Source organism: Castor canadensis, chromosome 2 (assembly GCF_047511655.1).
Source record: "Castor canadensis chromosome 2, mCasCan1.hap1v2, whole genome shotgun sequence".
NCBI classification, from domain to species: Eukaryota; Metazoa; Chordata; class Mammalia; order Rodentia; family Castoridae; genus Castor; species Castor canadensis.
The window spans coordinates 187,947,185-187,959,841 of NC_133387.1; the positions used below are offsets into that span (position 1 = coordinate 187,947,185).

At 45.2% G+C, this 12,657-nt stretch overlaps 1 protein-coding gene across 4 annotated transcripts in view; it reads right to left on the minus strand.

Annotated features, from left to right (window-relative positions):
• Positions 1-1,620: 1,620 nt before the first annotated feature.
• Positions 1,621-12,657, minus strand: part of Ttc12 (tetratricopeptide repeat domain 12) — a 49,956-nt gene continuing 38,919 nt past the window's right edge. The window contains exons 13-21 of one of the 4 annotated variants that reach the window (XM_074066710.1): positions 11,781-11,873; positions 10,397-10,457; positions 9,560-9,697; positions 8,998-9,090; positions 8,482-8,550; positions 5,683-5,784; positions 4,333-4,432; positions 3,254-3,479; positions 1,621-1,796 (exon numbers count right to left, since the gene is read on the minus strand). In XM_074066710.1, coding sequence (XP_073922811.1) covers positions 1,721-1,796; positions 3,254-3,479; positions 4,333-4,432; positions 5,683-5,784; positions 8,482-8,550; positions 8,998-9,090; positions 9,560-9,697; positions 10,397-10,457; positions 11,781-11,873 — 958 coding nt within the window. In that variant the 3' untranslated portion in view covers positions 1,621-1,720. The remainder of the gene's footprint in view (positions 1,797-3,253; positions 3,480-4,332; positions 4,433-5,682; positions 5,785-8,481; positions 8,551-8,997; positions 9,091-9,559; positions 9,698-10,396; positions 10,458-11,780; positions 11,874-12,657) is intronic. The other 3 variants (XM_020161571.2, XM_074066711.1, XM_074066712.1) reach the window with 3 other exon arrangements.

The following is a 12,657-nucleotide window of genomic DNA, read 5'->3' on the forward strand; positions in this document are numbered from 1 at the left end:
TTTTCTTCCAATCCCCTCAAAATGCCAACTATCCATTTTGGTATCAGGAACAAAGTTCTTAATTTAAGCCAATAGCTGCTTCACTCAGGAATATTACTCTTTTGGGTGTGTTGAATAAGGTCTCCCCGGAGAAGGAAGTATTCCTTTCTATTTCAGATAATATCCAGCTTTGATTCCTTAAAGGACATGACCTTATCTATTCCCTGATGCATCAAACTTAATCCAAATGATGTCATAGTTTACACCCTCAACCTGGTAATGGAGCCTGGTGATATTTGTGTAGCATTATAATTCTCCAGTGCCTTCACCTCTTGAGTCAGTCAGCTATCTGTTACTGTAACAAATACCAGATAATCAACTTAAAAAGTGAAAAGGTTTATTTTGATTCCTAGTTTTGAGGTTCCAGTCCATGACTTGGTGGACATATTGCTTTAGGCCTCTGGCAGTGAGGCAGCGTATTATGGTAGGAGAAGGTTGTGGAACAAATCACCTCATGGCTGGGAAGCAAAAGAAAGAAGAAGCCACAGAAGTCCCTCAGTCCCCTTTGAGGACATGCAACCACTGCCCTAAGACTTTCTACTAGATTCTACCTCTTTAAGCTTCCACCACCATCCAATATCGCCAAGCTGGTGACACGTGCACCTTTGGGAGGACATTCGAGATCCAAACTGTAACACCTCCAAAACCTCATTTATGCCCCACAGCCTAGAAGGTGTGTTGGTATGTATTATTCTAGTTTTTCTGGATACAGCAGACAAACTTAGAGAAGCCAAGCAACTTTCCTGGTCACACAGCTGGCAGGTAGCAGAGTATGCCATCCTTTGGAACTTTGGCCTGGGACTCTCCGCATTCACTGTACAAGGCAGGTCCTGTGTCCTATCCTAAAGTCATCAAGTACTTGTAGTAAGAAGCTGAAGGGTAGTCACTTATTGGTTTGTTCACTTAGGGAATTGGGGTCCACAGGTGACCCTACGTCAATGGAAAGGGAATGAGAGAAGAGTGCGAGACAGGTAAGGGAAAAAAGTACATCCATCAGGGCTCTGTGCCTAAATAGAAGCCTCTTCTCTGCCCTTTAAGCAGAGGACCATACAACACATGGAACGGGGCCACACCATCAGGTGGCTGGAGGAGGTGCTAGGTAGGACAGCCAGGAATAACTCCCAGAACCACACACAAAGCTTCCATGACAGGGAGCCACCCCCTACCACTCAACCCAGTGAATTCAAAAGCAAGTGCTACAGCTGTGACTGGGCTTTGGGAAGCTGCCACCATCCCAGCACAACTGCAACTATCTCAAAGTGCTCAGATCTCGATAGCATTTCAGCAAATGTCGTTGCCCCAAATCCCTAATGTTTCTATCATGCTGCCAGCAGAAAACAGCAAATGAGCAGGAAGTGGCAGGAGATTGGCAAATCTAGTTTCCATCTAGAGTGGTTGCTGCAAGGGCATCTGGGAAATAGGGCTTTTGGTTGGCCGGTTTCCAGCCTCTGCACACTAGGAAGGAATATGGAGATACAGGTGTGATGGATGCTGAGTGAGCTGAAGCAGTTTCCACTACAGTAGCCACCAGATGCCCACTTCCCTCCTACTAATGATAACCCAACAGAGGAATGGTCTGAAAATATGCACTCAGTTCTGGAGTGAATATCAAAAAAGACTTTATTAGCATAGCAACAGTCGGTAATATTAGGTGCAAGACTGCAAACAGGTACCACATCTCTCAAGAATCATTGATGTATTTCATCATAGAGTTGAGAATTTCTATCCCGTGAAGCTCTCTCAGCTGAGCTGCAAACCTGTCATAATCAGAAAACAAAATCCAGGTCATAAATGCCACATTTCAGAACCATCCCCTGCAGAAAGGAGTCAGCTGGGGGCATCAGCCCTATCACTCAGAGTGGAAAAGCCAAGTGGCAGTGTCATCAGGGGCCCTAAAGATCAAAGGGGGTAAGTAAGAGTCTCCGGAGTCCACAAAACAAGGAACACACTCACTCTAAGTGGCAGGGGTGACAGCTGGTCAGATGGCACTGTGCTCTTGGGAACTCCCCAGCAGGTGGCCACTTTGAGTGAGCTCATCCCCATTAATGTGCCTCGCTTTCTCTGGAAGAAAGGTTTTCTCTATTCCTCCCATTTGATCAATCAGCCAGAACTTGAAAGGAACTTTGATGTCATCCAGGCCAGTGTTCTCATTTTACACAGGAGGAATTAAGAGGTGCATAGCTGTAAGAGCCATCCTCGTCCTATCCCCAGGAGGATTCATGACTCAACCACAGGGGAACACCTTCAAGAAGCACGCACAATGGGGTGTTTAAGCACATAATAGGACTGGAGCGTGTCAGGAGTCTGAGCTAAGAGAGAAGCAATGCACAGAGGTAAAGCCAGGGTCTCTTGCGCCAGCTTGCTGGGTGGCCTCAGAAGTGCTGTTCTCCATCTCTGCTTCTCCAGCAGGAAAATGATACCCTTACTGGACATCCTCAATAAATAAATAAATAAACAAACAAATATACTGTGGGTTTGAGTATTTCTGGAAAAGTAAAGAAAGACATAGGCGTGTACTATAATTTAGATATTAAGGATTCCCCAAAGCTCCTTATGCTAAAACCTTGGCTCCAGCCTGTGGTGCTATTAGGAGGTGGTGAAATCTTTAGGACATGAGGCCTACTTAGAGGAAGTTGGGTCATTGGGGGCTTGCCCTAAAAGGGGATATTGGGAACCATGGCTCTTTTTGTCTCTCTTTTTGCTTCTTGGCCACCATGAGCTGAACAGTCCTCCTCTGTTACATGCTCCTGTCATGAGATATTGTACTGCCACAGGCCCAACACAGCCACATGCCGATGGACTGAAACCTCTGATACTGTGAGTCCAAATAAGTTGATTTTCTCAGGTATTTTGTCACAGTGATGGAAAGCTACTAACACAGAGGGAGAAAAGGGGGAGAGGATGTGCGAAAGGAGGGAGGAGGAACAGGTGAAGAGAAGAAGGAAGGAGAAGAGAGAGGCAATGAGCACTCATGGGACCAAACCCAATCAAATGTCACCTCCCTCTCCAGTTGGAGGCTGAGAACTCCCAAGTTTCTCGGTTTCAGAGAAGCAGTCCCTGGGCCCATATGGGCCTGTACAGAAGGCACGAGGGTTCTCCATAGAATTCTGTGTAGCATGGAGTCCCTGCCAAAATGCAGAGCTTGCCTTGGCCTACTCCCTCTCAGATGTGACCTACACTCAGGTGGCCTGGCTTGGTGGTAGCTACAGCATACCTGGGCTCAGCTGTGCACAACTTCCCCAGAGCGATGCCTGCATTCAGCTGCACGGTTGTCTTCTGCGAGTCGCCGCCTGCCAGCTTCAACAAGACTTTCACCAGGTCCGTCTTCAGCAGGGAAGATGCAGCACTGGGCACCTCCATGCAGTTGCCAAGGCACAGGGCAGCATTGCCCACTAGAACCTCGTCCTCTGAGCTCAGCAGCTTCATCAAAATGTTGAAGTCTATGGGGAAGGAAGAGCACAGGTGAGGGTTCCCCTGGGTCCCCTGACATGAGGCTGGAAATAGACATGAGGGGCGACCTTCTCCAGAAACTGTGCTCACTCACTCATTCAGCAAATATCCTGAGTGCATTGACCCTCCTCAACATCTCCCTGTGTCCCTGATTTATCTCATTCAGGTGCCCTGAACAGCACCGGGCACAACACAGTTGCTGTAAGAATGAGTGTGCATGCCAGACAGGTCTGTCTTCTCGAATGCTCCTGTGCTGCACTTCCAGACCCTGCCATGGTAGGAGGCCCCACCTGGCAGCCTGAGTTGAGGGAGATGTGCTGGCAACCTGTATCTTTCCAGAAGGAAGTTTTCTGTCCCATGCTGGGCCCCACCCAGCCTTCTGTGTATCCAGAGGAGGTGTGAAGGAGAACATTAGCAGGCTGCCTGGGTGGGAAGCCCTCCTGTGAATAGCTATAGCTGATGGAAGTTGCTAGACTACAGTTAGGCTCAGACTCTGGTGCCCCTCTTGTTCACTGAGGGCTGTGTGAAAGAAGGAAGAGAGCCATCCTAGCTTAGTTAAGCAGATTGCTGTACAAATAATTTTCATTTAACTTGGGGGAAGGGAGGGAGATTCCCAGCTTCCACACATTGAGTTGTCTGTCAGCTGGGCCTCCTGCAGCCGAAGGCTAAAGAAACCCTTCTCCATCTGGAAGTGAGCGGACACCAAATTCTATAAACTACAGAAGTCCAAGGAGAGTTTTCATAGCATTGCTAAGTCTTTCTCATCAGCCACAGTTTCTTCGAAACTTTCCAGGATGGATTAACCTCTGGGACATGGGGTCCCCGAATGAAACTGTCACTTACTTTTATCCAGTCTCATGACTTCTTCCCGAGCCTCATGATAACCATTCGTGCAGACAGCCAGTGTCTTTATGGCGTAACGTGATGCAGTCTGGCCTCCTGTCTAGATTCCACAATAAAATCAGAAAGAGATCAATGCTTGTTCTTGTCCAGAAACCACAGCATACTGCCTGCAGAACCTTGCAGTGCCAGTGGCCTCTAGGACGTCTAAAAGAGGACCCCACTGAAAATGGCATGCGTTTCCTGGTGAGCAGCCCTGGAGTGTCACTTGCAACCCCTAAACCAGCCCACACCCGGGACAGGGCCATAGGCCTATCCTGTACACCTGACACTTCTGGAAGGTTTTGTACATGAGTTGCTCAGAGAACAGTGATGCTGTTGATGAGCAGATCTTCCAAAAAGGGGAGGAAGTGGACCTCCTGTGTCATTTCACCTTTGGAGAATGAGGGCTGATTGTCCTCATGGATAACATCACAAACCTTGACATTGTAAGAGGTGACAACTGTGGAGACATAACCCTTAAAAATGCATATGTGCCTGCACCATGTGTATGGTGAGCAATTGACAACCACTGGCTGGTTACAAAAGGTGTAAGGAGATTTATGGTCATTATCCAAGTGGCAGCCTAAAGTCAGATCCACCATTCTGCCCCCTCAAAGTTCCCCATGCCCCAGCCCTAATATGGATGAGTGGATCTCGCACACATCCCAGGTGAGATCCAGAGTTAGCAGCCTAATATTCACTTTGCCTTTTCAAGCGAATCCAGATTGGATTCACTGTACTCATATCATGGGGAAAGTTCCAATCCTTTGGTCACATGGTAACTTTGTAGCCTCTTGTAACTCATGAACGGAGTTACAGCTAACACATTCCCAATAACTGTATAAAAGCATCACAAATCCATGAACAAAATAAATGACCAGAGACTCCTTGCAGAAAGCAATTTAAACTGTCTTGTTCAAGGTCAGAGGATATATGTTTAAAAGTTGGGCTTGAAGGGAAAGCAATATTTTGTTTGTTGGTTTGTTTGTTTTAGTGCTGGGGATAGAACTCGGGCCTTGCAAGTGCTAGGCAATCGCTTTAATATTGAGTTACATCTCCAGCCTAGGGCAAGCCATTTTTATGGATTTATTTAAAGAGCAATTTACTTATTTACTCAACAATCTTTTGCTGGTGTTCAGAGCACTGTGCAGGTAGACAGGCAAAAGAGAATCCCTATTTTGGAAATTGAAAATCTGGCATGAATGACATAATGACACATTACCTGAACAAAACTCATCTGCACTCTGCTCCCTGAATAAAAAAGGAAAGTCCTGGAAATTTAAGAGATTGTAACCAGTAAAATGACTTTACCTTTAGGAATTTAATCATTTTTTTCACTATTCCTGCTCTCAGGGCCTCTTTCACGATTTTCAGAGAAGAAGAAAGGGTCCGGCTCAGAACACCAGCAGCTCTCTGAGTGAAGCAGAAAAAGGGTGATTAAATGTCCTTTTCAGAAATACGACCTTTAAACGTTAACAAGGAGTTTGGCGAGGCAAAAGTGATCATTAGTTTGGGAAGCAAAATTCATACTTTCAATTTAAAATAAGGTAATGGCCAAGCAATACATAGCATGCATGGTTCTTTTTAATAAAGCTGCTAGGTGGGCAATTCAAAGACTGAAAACAGTACCCCAGGTGCACAGAGGCATAGGTTGTTGCAACCTTATGCTGGGACTCAACTCAGAAAGGCCTAGGCAGGACCCTCGTTAGGAGACGGTCTGCTTCCTGAATCTATCCTCTGTGTCTTTTAGTTTGTTTGTCTTACGTTTCTGAATCTTTGTCTTTTTGTTCTCTTTTCTAGGAGATTTCATTTGCTTTATTTCCTAGCTCTCATTCCTCCTCCTCCTCCTCGTTCTCCTTCTCTTCCTCCTTCTTCTTTAATAAACAAGCAGTTTCTGTTTTATGGTTATTACTATCTTGACTCTTTCTCAGGACATAAATGACAGTTACTATCTTTTCTTTTATATCATATACCTCTCTCTTTCTTTGGTGTCAACTTTTCTGCGTATCTTTTTTTCTGTTTATGCATGTGAATTTTCTGAAATGTCTGGTAACCCTTAGTTATCCAATCACATTTAAGGAAAAAGCAATAGATTCATTTGAGCGTGCTGTGTTTACAGGAAGTTTGTTCACTGCCAGGTAGAGAGGTGGCACCCCCAAATATTAGACAGAAAGGTTCTTTTCTCTAATCTTTCAATTTGTTAAGAGAAAAAAAATGAAGGACTTAAGCCCACTGTAAAGACCCTAATACTTTTTGTTATGGTTCTGAATATCGTCTGCCTTTATGGTGCTTCCCCCAAAATGCTGGGAGTTGTGGTCCACACCTGTAATCTCAGGTACTTGGGAGGCAATGGTAAGAGGACTGTGGTCAGAGGCTAGCCTGGACAAAAGTGCCAACCCTATCTAAAACACAGACTGAGAAGCAAAAGGACTGGGGTGTGGCTCAAGTAGTATATTTGTCTAGCAAGCATGAGGTCCTGAGTTCAATTCTGAATACCACCAAAAACAGAAACAAAAAGCTCTGATTTTATGCCTGGGGATAGATGCCTGCCTGCCAAATACAGTCTTCCACCTTGTACTTAGGCCTTCTGTTGTCCCAAGGTGTGGTGAAACCTCCATCCTCTCCAGGGTAATGGAAGGCAAATCTGCTACCTCCAGCCTTGTCCCCTCCCTCCCCACTCTACAGAAGGGTTTCTTTAACCTGTTCATTTTCACTCTTGCAGTTGTTCCCCCACCTTCCAGGAATTTGTTAAAATTCCTTATCGGTGGGTAGGCTCTTGCCCACACACTTTGTCATGTGAGTTTCTACCTGGCCCCCTCCAATGCCTCTAATTGCATTTTATTGAGGTTTATAGAGGGAGCGTGGATAAACCCTTGTGTCATCATCAAATCCATCTTGTTTCCCTAACCTACTTCCCTTCCCTTCCTACAGATCCTAGAACTCTGCTACAGCTGACATCACAGAGGCCTGAGATGGTAGAGAGGGTGCCCTATCCAAGGGCTAGTGTCCTGTAGTGAACAAACTGGGAAGCACCCAGTTAGGGCACAGAGAATCCTAAGAAAATCCAGCTTAAGAACTTCCCTGAAGGAGTGCAGGCCCAGCTCTAGGTCTGAACCATACAAAAAGGCCCAGGTCCCAGGAACAGTGATACCACTTTGGGGGGCTCAAACTTCTTTTGAGGATGTGATGAAAATGACATTCCTGCCCCTCCCATGAAAATACACATACACTTAGAATATCCACAGAATACCACAGGTCTTTGGGGCATCTGAAGACCTACTACATATTCATGAACTCAGGCTAAACCCTCTGCAGGGAAGTTGGGAAAGTGCCAGGCCAAATAAAGTACATTGGATCTACTGAGAACTTTTTAAAAACCCTACAGCCAGTCATCATCTGCGATCCTTGAAGGGCTAGATTCCCAGACGCGCCCTGGATGTAACCTGATTGTCTCTCTAGGTTTTAGGTGCTGCTTTGATAGGTAGAAAAATGGGGAAATTAGTAATGTGAGTGAGGAACACACCCTAGGATGATGGCAAACAGCCTCTCGAATCTAGTGACATTCTTCTGATGCAATGTGCTAACCACAGGCCTTGCTCTGTTTTCTTAGCCAAATGTCAGAAGTACAGTTAAGAAAATCATTCTAGTGTGTTTCTCCAAAGGGGTCCAAACTATCATGCAAAAACAACTTTTAAGGTCACCGGCTCCAAAACATGGGCCTGGATTTCCTGAAGATAAAAAAAAAAAAAAAAAAGGATTCTAAATAAAATCCTTTGAGCTGCATAGGATCTTTCAATACAGAACAGGTCAGGGAGACTACTTTGTATCATCTGGTTAGAAGCCAAACCATATAGAAAAGGGATTCTGAACTTGAGTTCTTAGATTCTCAGGGGTCCAAAGATGGATACTGGGGGTGGGGAAGTCACCAAATCCCCAAAATTGTAAGCAAAATTTGGCATTTGTGTGCTTGTAGCATTATTCTGAAGAGTACCACGCTTCAGAGAGTCAGCAGGTTCTTACAGGTGATGACTGCAAAAAGATTACGACTCATGGACACTAAAACAAAACAAGACCAAGGAAGTTGCTTCTGGATGTCCCAGAGAAACTTACTGTCAGGATCCCTCCATCCTGGCTTTTTAGTAGACACAGGCACCTTCTGCTCACCTCCTCAGCCCACACCTATAGCCACGGGGAGAGGGAGCAGGCAATTTGAATGCTCAGATAGTCAGAATTCTCTGTAGAACTTTTTCTAAGCAATCAAACAGAGCTGACCACTCCCTCCTGCTCACTACCACCACCTCTACCCAGATTTCTCTTCTTATACTGCTCTTATTCCTTCCCGTGTCTACCTCCCCTAACTCTGAGGAAGAACAGGGGTCATTCGTTATTTGACTTTGTAAATGTAGCCCCTAGTACTAGATGTGCAGAGAGCTTTCTGAATGAACACATGACTGAGTGACCCTCAGTAGAGCAAAGTGACACTGTCCTTCCAGCTCTCCCCATTTCCACCACTGGTGTCTGAGTCCATCTGCTTCTGTTCTCTTTGTAAATAAGTGCACAATTCAATACAATAGCATGTGGTCAGTCTGTGCTGGGACTCCTGGGAGGGTGACAAGAATGCTGTACCTCTGAGACAAAGGGGACCTGAAGACACAAGTTCATGATGAGTCCCAGGAGTATGTACGTGACCTCTCTGAACATGTCCTCCTCGCACCTGGCCTTGGAACAAAAAAAGGTGGCCAATGAGTTTGCTGCCATGAAGCTTTTCACGGTCATCTCTTCCTTTAGACAAGGGTATCAGAGATACCCACACTGCCTAAATTGTCAATGTCATGGACTTAAGTGATGGTAGGAGTTCAGAGACCAGTTCCATGAGTTAGTGTTAGTCTAGGAGATATGAAAGGCATCTCAGGTGCCTCAACCATGGCACTCTGGCTTGGCTTGGCCCCTGGTTTACACTGAAGAGTGGTCTGTTGAAGTGAATAATCAAGCCAGTTCCACCAGAAAATCCTCTGAATCTCTCTGGGATGGGGAGACTCAATCTGGAATGCTCAGCAACACATAAAATCTATGGCTACACAAGGGACTGGGGCTCCAGACCTCTGAAAAACAGAATTTTAAGATAATTAAGAAGCCAGTGCCCCCAAAGAGGATAAAAGACCAACTTTAAACAGAAAACCTAAAATACCAGGAGGTCTGAGCAGGCATCTACAAATTCTTCACAGGCCCACATGTGTCTTCTGGCAGCAGGCTCAGCACTGAGGTTTCCCATTATGGCAATGCACTGGCAGAGAGCCGAGGTGTTGACTACTTTGGGCTCCCTCTTCTACAAGTGAATTGAGAGAAAGTGAAAGTTCAGAGTGGAGGCGAATGATGCCATAGGAATCTCTAAGAGTGTCCCTCATTTACCAGACAGTGTAATGTCACCCAGAAACATCAACGGGGTCCCCCTGGCAACAGAAGAAGAGGCACTCAGGGGGAGACCCAAATGGGCCTGGGTTCTTCCACCAACCAGCCAGGAGGACCAGGCAAGTCCCTTCCCTTCTCAAGAGCCTTTGTTTCCATAGCTGTGAGATGCTGGTGTGCAGGCATGCTTTCTGTGGCTCTGGCATTCTGTGGCTAACCAGACACAGCATGCTGTCCAAGGAGAACCCTGACTATCCTCTATCTCATCAGCTCAGATTGCTATACCTGTCCTCCTACTGGGGATGGCTTCTATTCTGGGACAGAGTTGCAGGCTGTCCTGATGACAAGAATTCATGTCAGGAGAGGACTGATGGACTTGACACTCTCCCGCCTTCACCAACACATAGTCACCGTGCAGCGGTAAATAGCCCCGTCCATATGCCACCTCCACCTGTCCCGCCTGCAGTTGTTCTAATAACTGAGAATTATGTCAATTCCAGCTGTGAATAATGATTAATCAACCTGAGAGACAACAGGGGTTCTGGGGTGTAAATTGTGTTTAAACAGCTCGGCCCAAGTTTCTGAGTGCCTGTCATAGAGGGAAGTGGGGTTCACTTACCAGAACACCTGTGAGTGCAGGGAGAGCATCTGGAAGGTTGGCCTTGAACCAGACTTGGAATCTGTTGAGAAAACATCAGCTGGGAACATTTCTAAATGGTACAAACTATAACGTTCACACAGCATCTCGGGTAATGTAGCAGACAGTTATAAAGCAGGCCTGTGAGATCTAGAGCATGTGTGGAAAATTCCTTCTAAGCCAAAAAAAGCCAAAAAAAGGTCACTGGATATGTAAGGTGGCTGTAAGTCTGCAAAGTTGTCTTTGATGTTAAACAAGATTTCAGATGGCAGCTCTCTTAAGCAGAAGTTGCTGGAATTCCCAGGCCTTTGCCAAGCTGACTTTGCACTCCACCCCCTTGCTTTGAGCTGTGGGTTGTGTGCACTGCACAGGTGGGAAACGCAGTGCAAACATGTTTATTTGTCACAGGCACTGGGAAGGCCCAGATGCATATACATCTCCACATGCTAGTGCAGTATTCCACACTTCCAGCCTGTGCCAGCTGGTTGGCCTGTAAGTTTGTAAGGAAATAAAAAACAATAAGATGTGATTTTAAAATCACAAGAATTATAAAAACGAAGACCTTTACTATCTTCCCTAGCAGCTAAACAAAACAAAAGCGCCAAAACAGAGCAAGAGGAGATGGTTACTCACTATCCCACTAGCAACTCAAGGGAGTTACATTTTCTTGTTCATTCTCTTGTTTGTTCATTCATATTCATTCAACTCAAACTTGCCAAGTAGTTACTATGCAGTAGGCATTGATCAAGAGGAGAGAAAGCTTCCTGACACAAAGTTGGCATGTTTACTGTAAGAGGCACTGTTTTAAGTAGTCATCCTCAGTGTCTGCAAAGGATTGGTCCAGGACCACTGAAGATACCCAAATCTACAGATGCTCAAGTCCTAAGGGACTTGTATAAAATGGAATAATATTTGCATATAGCTTATGCACTTTAAATCATGTCTAATCTTTAACTTGTGTAAGTATGTAATACAATGTAAGTTCTATACATATTGCTATCATACTGTATTGTTTAGGGGATGACAAGAAAAATAGTCTGTATATGTTTAGTACAGATGATTCTTAGCAATATTTTTTATTTGTTTTTGATTAAATACACAATTGCAGTAGCCACACATACAAAGGGCTGACTTCATGTTTCTGCTTCTATACTCATTGAGGTCTGGTCACCCTCTGCCCAGAGGGACTAGGATGGGAGTGGACAAGCAGAGCCCTCTGGAAGGCATCACCCCTTCTAATCAGTGAGTCCTGTACATCACAGGTGGAGATTGGCTTAGCCTCTTTATATACTGCCAATTTAAAAAAGATCACACAGTTCAACACAGGTTGAAGAACCATCAATTTCTGGAAATAAAAAAAAATTACCTTTCTTCCAGAGCCAAGTCTGTGAGCAGACCCACAGCAGTGCTGGCCTTCTTATCTGAGAAATCAAGAAATGACAGCAGGGCTTCCAACAATCTGCAAAAACCCATAAAAGCCTGAGTGGGCTGTCTTCCAAACCCTGACATCCCTAACAGGGTGACTTTATAAGTTGTCCAGGAAGAAGCAGCATCCATGGGAGAAAAGCTGGAAGGATGACTGAGTCATGTCCTCAGGAAGCCCTCCCTGTTCCTTGCCCACACCAGACAGACCTTTACTATCTTCCCTGGAGATGAATTTCCAGGGGGCCAAATGTTAACCAAAGTTCAGTGATTCTCAGACACCAGCTCAGAAGGAGTTTCTGTGTCTGCTATGTGACTCTGGCTTGGTCAAATTTATTAAGCTAGATGACATTTAAGTGACTTGCTTACTAATCTGCTGATAACTAAAGTGGGAGGCCCCCTAATGAGGTGGGTGATGGCATGAAGGTTTAACAAGATCTTGACAGGCTGCTGAACATATCAGATGAAATTTAATAGGGTTAAACTCATAGCCTTCCACTAAGAGCTGGAGATTCTGTGTAAGTAACAGAATGGTGAGACCTGTTGTATAACTGGTAAGATTTAAGGAGGTTTTGCTTATTGCAAACGCAGTCTGGGCAAAAATTCAGTGCAATTGCCAAAAGAAGAGGCTAATTCAATTTTGAGCTGCCCAGATGGACTTAATGGTAGCAATACAATTAAGAGGGATGTGTCCATGTGACAAACCTGCGCTAAGCATCTACTGTGCACTGAGTACTGGGCTCAATACTGAGTTCCCGGTCTACAGTGACATGTGTGTGAATAAGGGAGATATGCTACCTTAGGTGGTGTGCTAGAAACAG